We start from the raw sequence: 13,141 nt of genomic DNA, 5'->3' as shown, positions 1-13,141 counted from the left end.
AGCTGGGAAAGAGGAGAGGAGGCAGGCTGCGAGTGCCAAGTGCCCTCAGCCTCCCCGCTGCTGCCTGCTTTCCCCGTCTTCAAAAGGCAGCTGATGCTTTCTGGACAGAAAACAGCCGTGCCCTGTTTACACCGTGTTTGCTGTAGCATGCCCGGGGACAGGCAGCTCCGAACCCCGGTGCCCTCCCGTAGCAGATGTGCTCTGCTGCGTCCTGCTGGGGCAAATCGAAAGGTGCTGGAGGATCTCAGGACAAGATCCTCCAAGGCAAAGCCAAGGGTTAGCCCTCTCTGCTAATTTTCTTTTGTGTCAGATGCGCCAGGGGGAGGGTGTTGTGGTTTGCTGAAGTGTAGACCTGTGTTTTGAGTGTTCAGCTTGGTTTCTGTTCGAAACAGGAGAAGGGGGAAAGAAAGGAAGAAGACTGTTTGGCTTCTTTTATGACTTGTATTTTGAGTATCTTTGTTGGAATTTTTGGTATAATTCATACTTTCTCACTCCAGCCTTGCCAGCTTCAAAGACAGAGGCTTATTCCAATGAATTTTCATCAGTTGCAGGAGATGATAAGGTGACAGGGCGCAACCAAGGTCTTTCCAGTTTTTATCCACCCCACCTTGTTTTTTTCTTTGAGCGCTTAGGCCTTAAGGATAGCTCTAGAACAAACTCTGGTTACCAGGTCGTTTATATTCGGAGACGTGATTCCTAACTTTTCACAGAAAAACTTTCCTCTTGTTTTCCTAGCACAATAAAATGCAAGAAAATAGTTTCATTACAAGTCTCGAAAAGACATATGTCATCCATTCAGCTGTCATCCTAGACCTCTTATTTCTCCTACTGTTGAATTGTTAAAGTAACTTTTCTTTTGTGTATAATGTTTCCCTTCATTGACGTTATTGTATGTGACTGCTAGTCACTTTCTGGGTGTCGCAATGACTGATTTGTTGTTACAGACAGAGCAAGTATCCGAGGTTGAATTACACCCTCAGATGAATAGACCCCCGTCACAGGCAGAAGAAAACAGCTCAGCAAAAAAGGTGAGACCTGCATATGTTGTGCCATTGTTGAGTGATTTGCCCTCATCAACAAATGTAGTTGTTTCAAGTTTTAAAGCAATTAAACCGGGGGTTAGAGTTACGTTTTTACATGTTTGCTTTCTCGGGAGGTCAAGACGCTAGAGAGAACTGGGATGGTGCGTCACATCAGCTCCAATAAATCATTAAGAAGGCTTTTAGTACACACACACCAGTGCATGTGCTTTAAGAAAGGCAGCTTACCATTTGTTTCAAATCAACAGGGGCCTTAAGGGACACAAAAAACCGAGTTTGATTGTACTTGACCCCTGTCTCACTGTAATCCTTCCAAGTTGTGATGCGGTTCTTGCTTCCAGTTATTAAGGGTTTGGTTTTGATGTAAACACACCTGTTTGCTATGAGGTCAGGATCTACTTCTAAATGTACGTAGAATGGGGGAGATTTGCTCAAAACATTTGCTTAAGATGTATGATTTCTGACTTCTTCCTGTGTGAACGCATACTTTGCACGCAGCAATCACTGAAGGTGCAGTGGCACTCTTCATAGAGCCTGGCTTATGGATAGAGCGGCCCTGGCAATGTCTGTGAGTGTTTCCCTGCTCCATGGCAAGGTTGTTGGCACAGTGCTGACTCCCTTTTGAAGGGCTGGTGCAACAACAGCCAGCCAAAGAGGGGTCTGTTTTTAGGTATTGGGTATTTCTTCCAGTACTGTACTTGAAATGGAAGAGGGATTACTGCTATGGATTTTGTAGTGTTTTGGCAGTTTAAGGTCAACTGGGATTGCATATTTGGAATCCCACCAGTTTGTAGGTGTTGAATGCATGCACAAGTACCTTGCATTGTGAGTTTGCAGGGAGCTGTAGGATTTCAGAACACAGTATTATCTGAGACCTATGCAGTGCTGATGTCCTGATTAAAAGATCTTCTAATATTTTAAATTGCTTTTAAAGTAATGGCAGAAATGTTTTTAACTTCTAAACCCCTTGTCTCCTTATAATTCTAATTCCTCTAATAATTTTAATCCTTGTAATTCTAACTATTGATGGTCTTAAATTTTTTTCATACTGTGTCAGTCATAGTAGCCTCTTCTGCTGAGTCAGGCTGTTTACCACAGTTCTTTTTCTTATGATTGCTCGGTCATTAAATGCGTCCTTGTTTAATTTTTTTCTTGTTTTATTAACAGTTGGCCAAAATAGTGACCCAGTAGCACAAACAGTCTGACCCAGTAACATACACTCTGCAAGTGATAGTAAAATTTGATCTCTGGTCTTGACTGTGACACTAAATGTGTAACCTTTGTCATATCACTTCAGTGTTTCAAGTCTTAACTTTCCCATTCATGAAATGGGGCAGTAATAGTTATGTCACTTGTAGAAGAGCCCTAATAATAAAATGCACTGAAAGTCACGCATTTATATTTCAGTATTAAAACAGATATAAAACTTTAAAACCACTTCACATTGCAAAAGGAAGGATGTCTTAATTTAAAAGAATGAAAACACTTCTTCATTAAAGGCATTAAGACTTTTTGTTTTACCTGCAGACCAGACTCTCTTTTCGATGTAACTTATCAAGAGAAATAACCGGACTTCCACGCTTTCAACATGTTAATTTTGCATGGGTGATTTTAAAACTGTCTTTCTAAGCTCGTTTCTGTGTTGCTTCATGTAAGAGAGTAGGGGATGAGAAGGAAGAGGCTGCGTGCCAGGTGGGTAAGGGACTGAGGTAGAAGCTGTGATGCAAGTGATTGATCCTTACCAATTATGAGCATAATTAAAAATAAGTCTTGCGGTGGTCCTAATGTTTTTGAGCCAACTGGGGGCTAGTACATCCATTCATACCCCCTCCCCAAATGCAGACCTATGCAATCCAGTGCTGAGGAGCCTGTCGTCCAGGTGAAGACAAAACTCTAGCGTAATTGTTTCATTCGTTAAGGGGTTGTAGGAGTTATTGTTTCTTCGAACAAAGTCAAAAACCCGAGAGGCTATTACCAAATTTAAATTAAGCCCTGTACCACTTTAAATTATGAAACCTTAGGCCAGATGTCAGCAATTTCTGTGTCACAAGCACTCCCCAGCCTAGTGACTGGACACACATGGCCTGACTTAACTTTGCTGTGCTTCTCCCTTGCAGGAGGTTGTTCTCGTTCAGCCGCCCTCCAAACCCGCCCGCAGGAAGCTTCGGACGGAGACGCAGGGGCTGGAGACCCCCGAGCTTTCTCCCACTATAAACGTGACTTCTTCCTTGCCAGCAGTCAAGCCTCACCTCCCAGTCCAAAAGTAAACAACTTGTACCACACGTGACAAACTGCGCCATGAAATCTGATGTGGCAGGGTTTGCTCTTTGCATAATTTTGTGCTTAATAGTTCTGGTTTGGGGAATACTTCACAAGATGCAGGTCTCTGAAATCTACATCTGTCCAGTCCAGTGCAGGATAAGTTTATAGTGACGATAAGTCAGTAAGCCTCTTGAAAAGGTACTGCTTTGTCCTGCCTCTGCACCTAGTAGACATGTCTGAAGAGCAAGCCTTGCTGTTCAATCAACATCTCTATCACAACTCCTTTTAGCTCTGTGGGTGTGTGTTTTTGCACAAATCTTTGCACAAATCTGGAATTTTGCTCATGCGTTTGGACAGATAGAACCAATTCAGTGCCCAGGAAACTGAGTCATGAAATGCTTGATATTGGTCATACCCATGTGATATTTCTTCATCGCAAGGAAGGTTAGGAATGAGCTTGCTGCTGGTGTAAGCCATAGACCACTTGTGACAATCCAATAATTGCCAAACCCAACATGTGTTGTTTGTTCTCATAAATACAGCTGTTGAAGCTGTCAGCAACAAAGACCTGTAGGATTTCGGTATATGTTTATTTAATAGCAGTGCTGAAGGGGCTGTATAAATAGTAAGTGAAGGTACTGGAAGCTCTTTTGGGTCTGTACATCTCCCTCAACCAAAACAATGTGCAAACATTATAGCCTGCCTTCACCCAAAGCCTTGCAAAGACCTCTGGTTCAATCTGAAACAAAACCAAGATGCCCAAATCAGTTGAGCAGTTCTTGGCAAACTGTTTGTCAGCAGACTGAATCTGTGCTGCATAAATGGAGATTAGAATAAATCATAAGACTCCTAGGATGCCTTTAAAGTGCTATTTTGTGCTTTGGGAGTGCATATTCCATAGTGGTTCAAAGAACAGATAATAGCATTTGTTAACATCTCAACTTAATCCTGTCCTGTCTGTATCTTTCCTGAAATGTTTAAATGACCATGGGGTTGTAATTCCTTGTTTGTTTGTTTTTTTCCCTGTAATTATTACTTTATAGTCTGCGGAGAGTGATTTGAAGCAAAAACTGACAGTTCACTGGAAGATAATAGCATAAAGACCAGACCGTGCTGTGAAGCAGACTCTTGCAAAGATCAGTGTCATCAGCTCTGTTAAGAGAAAGAGCTAATGGGGACTGTGTACCATTATGGACCTTATTTGAATAGGACATCTGGTTTAGGTTAAATTTGTCACTAAATAGCTTTTGATGCTTCATGTAAAACTTTAAAATAATGTATATGAAAAAGGGCTTGGATATCCAGCCAGTATTTTCTATACTTTTTTTTCCTTTTATTCTCTCGCTACCTCTGTCTCTTAGAGCAGTTGGTCCTTATGTACTAAGTTGGCAGTTTTTGTACCCATCTGCCTGACTGCAGTTTCCTCCACACCAATCACCATGGGCTGTGGAGTCGTAATAAGAAGAAGAGAGAAATCTTTTATTTAAGCAGCAAAAGAGATGAGGCAATTTCATAAGTCATCTGCCTGTTTCTGTTTGTGACATCAGGTGGTTTCAGTGAAAGTGACTGTTTTGAAAAAGAAAATTAATCTTTTTTTTTTTTAAGCGAAGCAATATCAGAATCAGCAGTGCCTTGAAAAATCTGAGACAGCATTTTCATGCAGATGTCGTTTCTTTCTGAATAGAATGATTTTTACATTTTCTTTTAGCCACTCCTGAATTTTAAATTCTACAAGTGTCTGAAAACAGCTGAAGGACAGATACTGCAATAAGTACAGCTATGCAAGGATTATTCTTAAGCTGAATCCAACTGCAGTGATTTTAAAATAAGTGAGACAGCCTAAAATGTTTCTGTCATTCAGATTAACAAGCATGGCCATTTTACTTTCAAATAGCCCACCTGATTCAGTCATCTTATTTTAGTGTTAGGTTTTTCCTTTCATAAATGTGTAGTTTGTACCTTGTCTTTGAAATGTAGTCCAGTGTGTATAGAGTATAGACGCACAAAATGGGCGGCTGGTCTTCTGGCATCAGCCACCATTGCGGCTCTTAATTGAAATGTTTTGTATTTATCTGTCTGGCAGACCGTCTTCCAAGCAGAAAAGGGCTATTCAGACTGCTATACGAAAAAACAAAGAAGCCAATGCTGTGCTCGCCAGGTTGAACAGTGAGCTCCAGCAGCAGCTGAAGGTAAGGAACACACTGAAAATCAGTGACAAAGCTCCCTGCAGTCGGTTTCTGGAGGAGAATAACTACACTGTATGCGTGGCTAGAATGAGACTTTCTAGGAAAAGTTACAACCTGTGTGCGTACAGCTCCATTGGCAGTTAAAGTCTGAAGGAGGAATCTTGTCTTTCTGAAAAGTTTGGGTAATCTGATGGTATCACCCAGTGCAGAAGAGCAACTCAAGGTGTAGCTTTCTTGTCTGCTGATCAGTTGTGCTACATAGCTGTCTTCTGGTGTACACGGACTGGCTAAGCCATGCTCTTTTTGTGAACATCTAATACTGATTTTTAGTGTTGTCTGTTGACTTGTCTTTAAACATGTTCTCAAGGAGCTACTTTCTTATAAAAACCAGTTCTGTTTTTTCTGTTGTCTCAGTTCAAAGATAGTACCAACTTCAGCTTTTCATCTGCTACAGCTTTTTCTTCCTAGCATATTATGAACACGCTTGTCTGAAAAGGGAGGTGAACCCTCAGTTGCACTTTTTCTCCGGTCAGGATGAAAGTCTGTTTATGTTCAACTTAATATATATTATTTTTTAGCTAGCTTTCAGGGATCTCCCAAGAGTAATGGAGAGTGGATGCTCTGTTCTGAAATCATAGCAAAATATAGGACAGTGATTGGAATAAGCATGGAGATGAAAGCTTTTGATGACAGCACATTGCCATCATTAGTTAGCTCAGTGTAGCTATAGTCTGGTTTTCTTCCATACGCTATCTTCAGTGTGCTTAATTTCCAGTCCCTTCACAAAATAGACCTCTGGTATTCCCTGCATTTTACCTGTAGGACCGTGGAAAGATGGAGAGATTTAAGTTCATAGAAGAGCGGAAAACTGAACTTGTCCTTCAAGTCGTATTGCTGCCTGGAAACTTTCTGCTGAAGCAGGGCCTTGTTCTTACAGGAGCCAGCAGACATTATGGGCATGTCTCAGGCTCCGTGAGCTTGCCCTGACGCGAGGGGAGCACAGGGTGGAGGCCTGCCCGCTGCTGAGGGCACCGAAGGCTTGGGGAATCAGCCCAGCTCTTCGATGGGACATCAGCAGGAGCCAGGTCTCAGAGCAGGGACAGCCTCAAGACCAGGAGAGGCTTTCCCCAAATCCCAGATCCCCAAAACCATTACAGTCGGTTTCTGACCCAGGCTGATGCTCTCCCTGCCAGGGCTGCCAAAGAGGCAGACTGCAAAGGCTGTTTCATCTCCGAGTGGCCAGATCTTGTACATTTGCAAAATGAAAGAGTTTGGTTGTAGGAACCAAAAATTCTCAGAAAGTAGTTTTGAGGGAAATGCGATTTGAAAATAAACTGGTTAGTTTTCTTTGGTAAAAGTGCTGAATTCCAGCTGTTTCTCTGCATCCCAAGCCATTCCCCTGGCTGATGTAGGACCGGTCCTCTCTGTGATTGCCTGAGCAAGTAGTTGAACCTCCCTGTCGCCCTGCTACAAGGACTGCTGTGGGGGGTGGCTGTGTGGTAATGTTTCAGGACAGCAAGGAGAGTTAGTGCAAGAGCAGAGCCCCAAGCCCCTGGGCAGCTCAGCACCAGTGCTTTGCTCTTCAGTGGTGCAGTGTGGTGCGTGCAAGTGCCAAAAAAGTTAGGGCACGTCTCTCTGCGTCCTCCAGGAGGTCCACAAGGAGCGAATTGCCTTGGAAACGCAGCTGGAGCAGCTACGTCCCGTAACCGTCTTGTGACCCCCGGCGGGGCGTGCAGCAGCAGCAGAGCTCGTGCATCAAGAGCCTTGCTACGACTGTGGCACGGAGCAGCTGCGCGGAGCGTCCGCCGAGGTGACTGCAGTGAGGTGACAGGCTTGTCGCGTCTCCTCTGCACCCTGCCGTGCCTGCTTGCCTTTGCAGATGAAGAAGGTACAGAAAGCAAATATCAAACTGTCGGATATTTCTGCCTGGGAGGGGGGTGTCTGCCCCCTTCCCTCCCTTTTCCCAGCCTGACATGTAAATGCGGTCTACCACTGAAATGAGTAACCTAAGAGTATTTTATTTATGTAAAGAATTCCCGATTTATACATATTCTTGCAACACTTCCTGTCCCGGTTCTTGAGAGGTACATCATTCCTGAAGTCTTGCTTAAATTTAAAACTCATCCTTTGTGGTGGGTTCCCGGTTGATACCGATTCCTGTAAGATGGTAGAGACCCGTGGATTGAACGTACAAGAGGAGTAAAAGTCACCAGACATACAGTCTTTATCAGCAATCACGTGTAAGATAATTATTTTCTTAGCACTGTTTATTATTCAATCACGGATGTATTTTAATGTTAGAGAACTTGTATTTTATAAGTTACATATCATAAGAGAGAACAGTAAAAAAATATTAAAATTGTATTATTTTGGAAATTACAAAAAAAAATACTGTTTTTGAGCTATAACTCTTTCCTGTCACCAATGTTTGATCACTTGCGATTGCCAGTGTCTCTGCATAACTCTTTTTTTTTTTTTTTTTAAACCAACAGCATATTTCTAACAAGGTGTTAAAAATGCATTCCGGGCATTTTTGCAAAAGCTGTTCTAAGTATATTTATATTAGTCTGCTTTGTTGTCTTAATGGCTGCTGATTTGTGTTAAGGATGTGTACAAGAACTGTATTTCCAATAGAAGCAAGATAGCAAAACTGCTACATATGAAGTTATAAAACGTTTGAAGGAAATAATTGCCTTCTAAAGCAGGCTTTCATTAAGGTTCCTTTGCACCTCACTGGAGATGATATTGATAGGATGAAGCTGCTAATGCTCATCTGTTTTTCCAAGTGAAGAAGCACAAATTATTATTATTTTTTTTTTACCTGGGTCTGGTCCAAAGCCAACTGAACTCTCTGGGATTTTTTTCCGTGGAGGCAGTGGTCATTGGCTTCGGTCTCAGTTCTTGCAATGGAAGCTGTCTAAGCAACATTGGTTTATTTCTTGGGCCAATACTGTTATGCTGGACAACCTCAGACATACTATCACCCCTGCTCCCTTCATGGGTATGATGATTGCTTCACTGCTGGGAAAGTTCACCTACTTGTTATCCATCTTAAACATGATGCTGCATGTTTTGTATCCCGTTGTATCCTGTTGCTCAATGACCTGAGTATACACCTTGCAAAAACTGTGCAGGAGGGTTTTTTGTTGTTGTTTTTTGATTGTTTTTACCATTTTTTGTCTGATGCCTCCTCACAGTAGCTTTAGGACGTCTCTGGGGTAGAGAGGAAGGAGAAATAGGTTTAAAATAGCTTGTTGGCCTCCATTCAGGCTGTGTCATGGCATGGCTGCAGTGAGGTATCAGAGGACGTGGAAGCAGCCAAAAGTTTTGTTGGGAGATAAGTAAGAATGACGTCAACAGGAATGTTTAAAGTGTTGAGAAAACGGGTTACTTTTGCTGAAAGGGATATGGATGTGGTATGTGGATCCAGAGGTCTAAAGGTGAAAAGAAGCATTTGCAGAATTGTTAACAAAAATTGTTTTTGTAATGCACTGCTTTCAATTCATCTAAATGTCAGTGTGTGAACGAGCAACAGCCATTTCTCTGGGTTTGGAACTTTTTTGTGTGTGACTGTTGGCATAGCTGGAGTCAGATGATCATTCTTCATCAATGACAAAATGTGAAAGCTGCAAACTTCCAGGAAGCTGCAGAAGAGCTACTGTCCTTGCGCTATCAGTGGTGCTGTTCAGAAGTTATCGTCATTTATTTCGTATGTTCTTAACACTGAGTCGTTCCTGAGTTTTTAAGGATGTTAAGTGCTCTTTCTTTGTTTGCTTTTTAGTTCTTGCATTGTCATTTGGTTAATAAACACCTGCTACTCAATTGGAAATAATCATCTGGCACCTTTTGTTTTTTCTATGTGATTTTTAAGGAATGCTTTTCAATGATTACAAAGAAATATGCATGTTGTGATTTTAAGGCAGTGAGTGACTTTCTTATGTTTGGTGGAAGACCACACTAGAGGAAGACCCCGTTTATTTCACTCAGGTTATTCATTGAATAGATGGCGTTCAAAGAAAGAGTGGAAAAGTCTGTTCTGTATGTCCTTTTCAGATGTTTCCTTTTTAAGGTACAGGTGTTCGTTCAACCTAAAATACCTGGTTACCGACAAAGAAATGCTTAGTTGTTAGTCTACCACCGGAGTTAATAAATTTAAAATGTGACTATCACTGAGGTTGCACTTTGAGGGGTGTAATCAAATTCCATACTTAGCTTCAAGGCCTAGAAAGTGAGTTAATTTGTAATCTGTTTGGTGTAGTATTGGCTATGATGATGATACTAAACCAAGACATTCAAGGAGAAGTGCTGTGTTATACATATCCTGCATGAAATTGTTCTTCTGTATGTCTCAGTACTTAAGCATTTGTGCATATCCCATCCAAAATGATAAAGTGTCTGCTCTTGGGAAGCTGTTACCATTTTGAGAAGGAGAGGAGAAACCATAAGGAAGCTCTGTTTCTGGCAGATGCTCCATGTGGCCATGTACATGGCTACTATTAACAGAGCCTGACAGGTCAAAATTCACATCTAAATCCAGTATTACAGATTTTGTCAAAAAAAAAAAATCATTGGGAAAAAAATGTGGGTACAGAGAAATCATCACTTCTTGATGATTCTCTTCACTCTTGAAGAGACTTTACTTTGTGGAACTTCAGATGGGAGCAACTAGGGTGCTTCTAGACCTGAGGCAGAACATCTGGCAGAAGGAGATTCCTCAGTGTTTAGGGCACTTCTGTGGGCTCTGGGAGACTGATCAACTTTAAGCCCCTGACATGCCTGGCCCAGAACAGCAACTAAGACCTGGGAGCCCAACCAGGAAGCAAGAGCAGTATCCCATGCACCAAGTCTTGCTTTCCTTGATTCACAGTTTCTGCAAGCATTTGTGCAGAGCAGAGGATCTCCAGCAAGGAATGGTAACTGGGGACAGAAGCTAGAACATGGCTTCCTCGTGTCTGAGAGGATGTGCTGACCGTGAGCCTGGTGTCCCTTTCTAAGTCTTTGCTTTCCTGCAGCTATTTGTTTGGATAATTAAACAGTTTTGTCCACAAGACAAGACTAGGCAGAGCAGGGTCTTAAACAGGCTCTTGCTTACAGCCCAGATAAGGATTTTCCATGGTATGAGACTGTGTATGTATATGTGTGCACTCACATATCTTCCTTTTGATCATGTATTTCTTTATAGATCTCTTCATGTTTGTTACATCTGATACCTTTCTATGAGAGATTTGTTTCAATATGTGGTAGTTCAGTGCTGAAAGAAGAAAAATGCCCAGCTAAGTGCAGTGAATGGTTGCCTTTGTAGATCAAGCCATCTTTACTTGAGCCTTTAAATATAAACAATAACCTAGTAATTAAGCGAGGTGAGCAGTTTCTACTTGTTCAAACAAACGGCCTGTGAACAAACATTAATCCTTAACAATCAATGTCCTTCTCCGAGTTATTAAATTAATACTAGATGCAGAGGAAACATTATCACCTCTTCCCAGAGAGTTTTCCATTCTCTCTTCCAGAGAGTTCTGCTGATGTAGCAGAAATGTGAATGATGTAGTGGATCCAGCCCTGTCGTTAAGTCAGCAAATACCCTTCTTAACTTAGCAGATTGTCTCCAAAGTGCTCCTATGTACGAGGCAGTGGTTTTGCTGCTGGGAACTCTGCAGCCACACTGGGGAGAGGAACTCGTTCAGCTTTCATCCAGGCATACACTGCTTGATGCTGTCAGGGCTAACCAGCCAGGGCGATGACGACTCGCGCCGTAAAATGGCCCCACCGGGATGGCTGGGGTCAGAAGTCTTCACAGGAAGCATTTAGGATGGACATGATATGGAAATCACCTTTCGCTGGTACATAAGCTGCTTTCCTCCCACCTGGGCTTCCAGGACAGGAGAAAGACAGTCGAGAAGTTTCTAGCCAGGGGTTGAGGGGTGTCAGTTTTCCAGCACCATCAGCCCTTTGGCCCTCAGCGCACACAGTCCTTGACAAGAAAATACGCAGTGTTATGAAAGTCAGACGGGAAAGAGGCCCTAGTGAAGACATATTTTATTGACTAAAGAGTAAAAGTATTTTTTCAGCAAACAAAAATCCAAATGATGTAGTACCTCTGAGAAGAAATGTATTTTGAAGCTTTTTCCAGTTATCTTCTTGATAATGTGCTATGGACACACGCATTATGTTTTACTCTGTTATTGATTTTTTTGATGTAAAAATCGTATTGCGAGCATTATCATTGTTAATCTAAAAAAATACCCAGAGGCTATTATATATTTGAATTTTAACTTATAAAGTAGATAGCCAGATTTAAGCAATTTGTTTTCACAGCTGCAGAACATCCATGTGGTAAGCTGCAAAATGTATAGTGCTCTATACTATGCCCATCTAATTTTGGAAAATGTATGTGATATGGAACTGGGTGCTACATTAAAATAAAAACGTCCAATAACTTCAAATTCTCTCGCTTTTGTGGTTTTTATTTAGGATGTCGATTGTGCAGATCTGACAGGAGGATAGTAAGTGTGACTCACTATGGAAAAAATACGGGGTTGCGATGGCTGACCTTCAACTATGAAAGATGAAATCACTTAGGCTGGGATTGTGTGTACGTGAGAGAGAGACGAATAGAGACTTATTTAAAGTGAAATCACATTTCCGTAGGTTTCAGTTAAGTCAATACTTCATCTTTACTTTGTCAGGCCTCACTTTGTCAGAATTCAGGCTTAGCTCCATGATAAACCTGAAGAGGTACACCCTTCTCTAACCTAGATGGCATAAGCACAAAGGAAGAGTCCTTCCCGTGGGCACCCCAAACCCTTGGCCTGGAGGTGCCCAAGCAGGAGCAGTGAGAGGACCCAAGTTGTTGTCCACCAGCACCCCAGTGATCATTGTTTTCTGTCCCCGAGGCTGCCAGGTGGGTCCCAAGGGTGGCCCATCAACTACGAGAGCTGAAAATAAATGGGGAAAAGAAAAGCATTTGAAGAGCTGGCCTTTATGGGCAGGGAGCTGGAGGGGATGGTGCATTTCTACTCTCTAACTAGCGTGATTTTCAAGAATTACGTCCCAGCTATCCAAAGAGCAGGGCTTTAAAAGAGGAAATAATTAGTGATAAATTAATTTTTACAGCATTAAGCCATGACAAGAGATGATTTATTGCCCTGGAAGTATGTCTCTAGTGCACGTGAGGCACAAGGCCAAGGCACTAAAAACTTGTAAATATCCTGTAGGGAGCTATTCAGCATTGGCAGCAGGATGGATTTAGATGGCTTTTCCATTCTTAATTTTTACAATTGTATGGTACTCTGGGGTGCCTTCATGCAATTCCAGGTTGACTCTTCATGTTTGGTTTCATGTTTCCAATAATCTTAAAAAATAAAAGATGCATCTTCCTGCTCTAGAAAAATAATTCTTAGTGGAAATGGGAAAGAAAAGAAATATAAGAAGCTCAAAGACCTTCTTTTTGATCCTTTCACTGTTTTTAAGGCAACACTGCCTCACAAGTGTGCGTGATAAGACTATATGCTCACACGGATTATGTGGCAAAGCAGAATAAAGGAAAATTAACAAATGAACAGACCCCTTGGTGATCTGTAGCCCATAGCTGGGCCAGAGCTCTTTCATCACTCCTCCTGTTTCACCTTCCCTGCCAGCCTCCTGGGCACCCCA

General features: G+C 42.0%; 1 protein-coding gene across 3 annotated transcripts in view; it reads left to right on the top strand.

The window, feature by feature from the left end:
- REPS2 (RALBP1 associated Eps domain containing 2) overlaps window positions 1–11,931 on the top strand; it is a 96,287-nt gene extending 84,356 nt beyond the window's left edge. For all 3 annotated transcript variants that reach the window (XM_080575797.1, XM_080575796.1, XM_080575798.1), the window contains exons 15-18: window positions 945–1,028; window positions 3,158–3,303; window positions 5,386–5,491; window positions 7,137–11,931. In XM_080575797.1, coding sequence (XP_080431923.1) covers window positions 945–1,028; window positions 3,158–3,303; window positions 5,386–5,491; window positions 7,137–7,205 — 405 coding nt within the window. In that variant the 3' untranslated portion in view covers window positions 7,206–11,931. The remainder of the gene's footprint in view (window positions 1–944; window positions 1,029–3,157; window positions 3,304–5,385; window positions 5,492–7,136) is intronic.
- Window positions 11,932–13,141: the final 1,210 nt, after the last annotated feature.

Source organism: Anser brachyrhynchus (genome assembly GCF_964034855.1).
Source record: "Anser brachyrhynchus genome assembly, chromosome: 1".
NCBI lineage: Eukaryota > Metazoa > Chordata > Aves > Anseriformes > Anatidae > Anser > Anser brachyrhynchus.
Note: the sequence above shows the minus strand (reverse complement) of the source record. Positions and strands in the feature narration are given on the sequence as shown.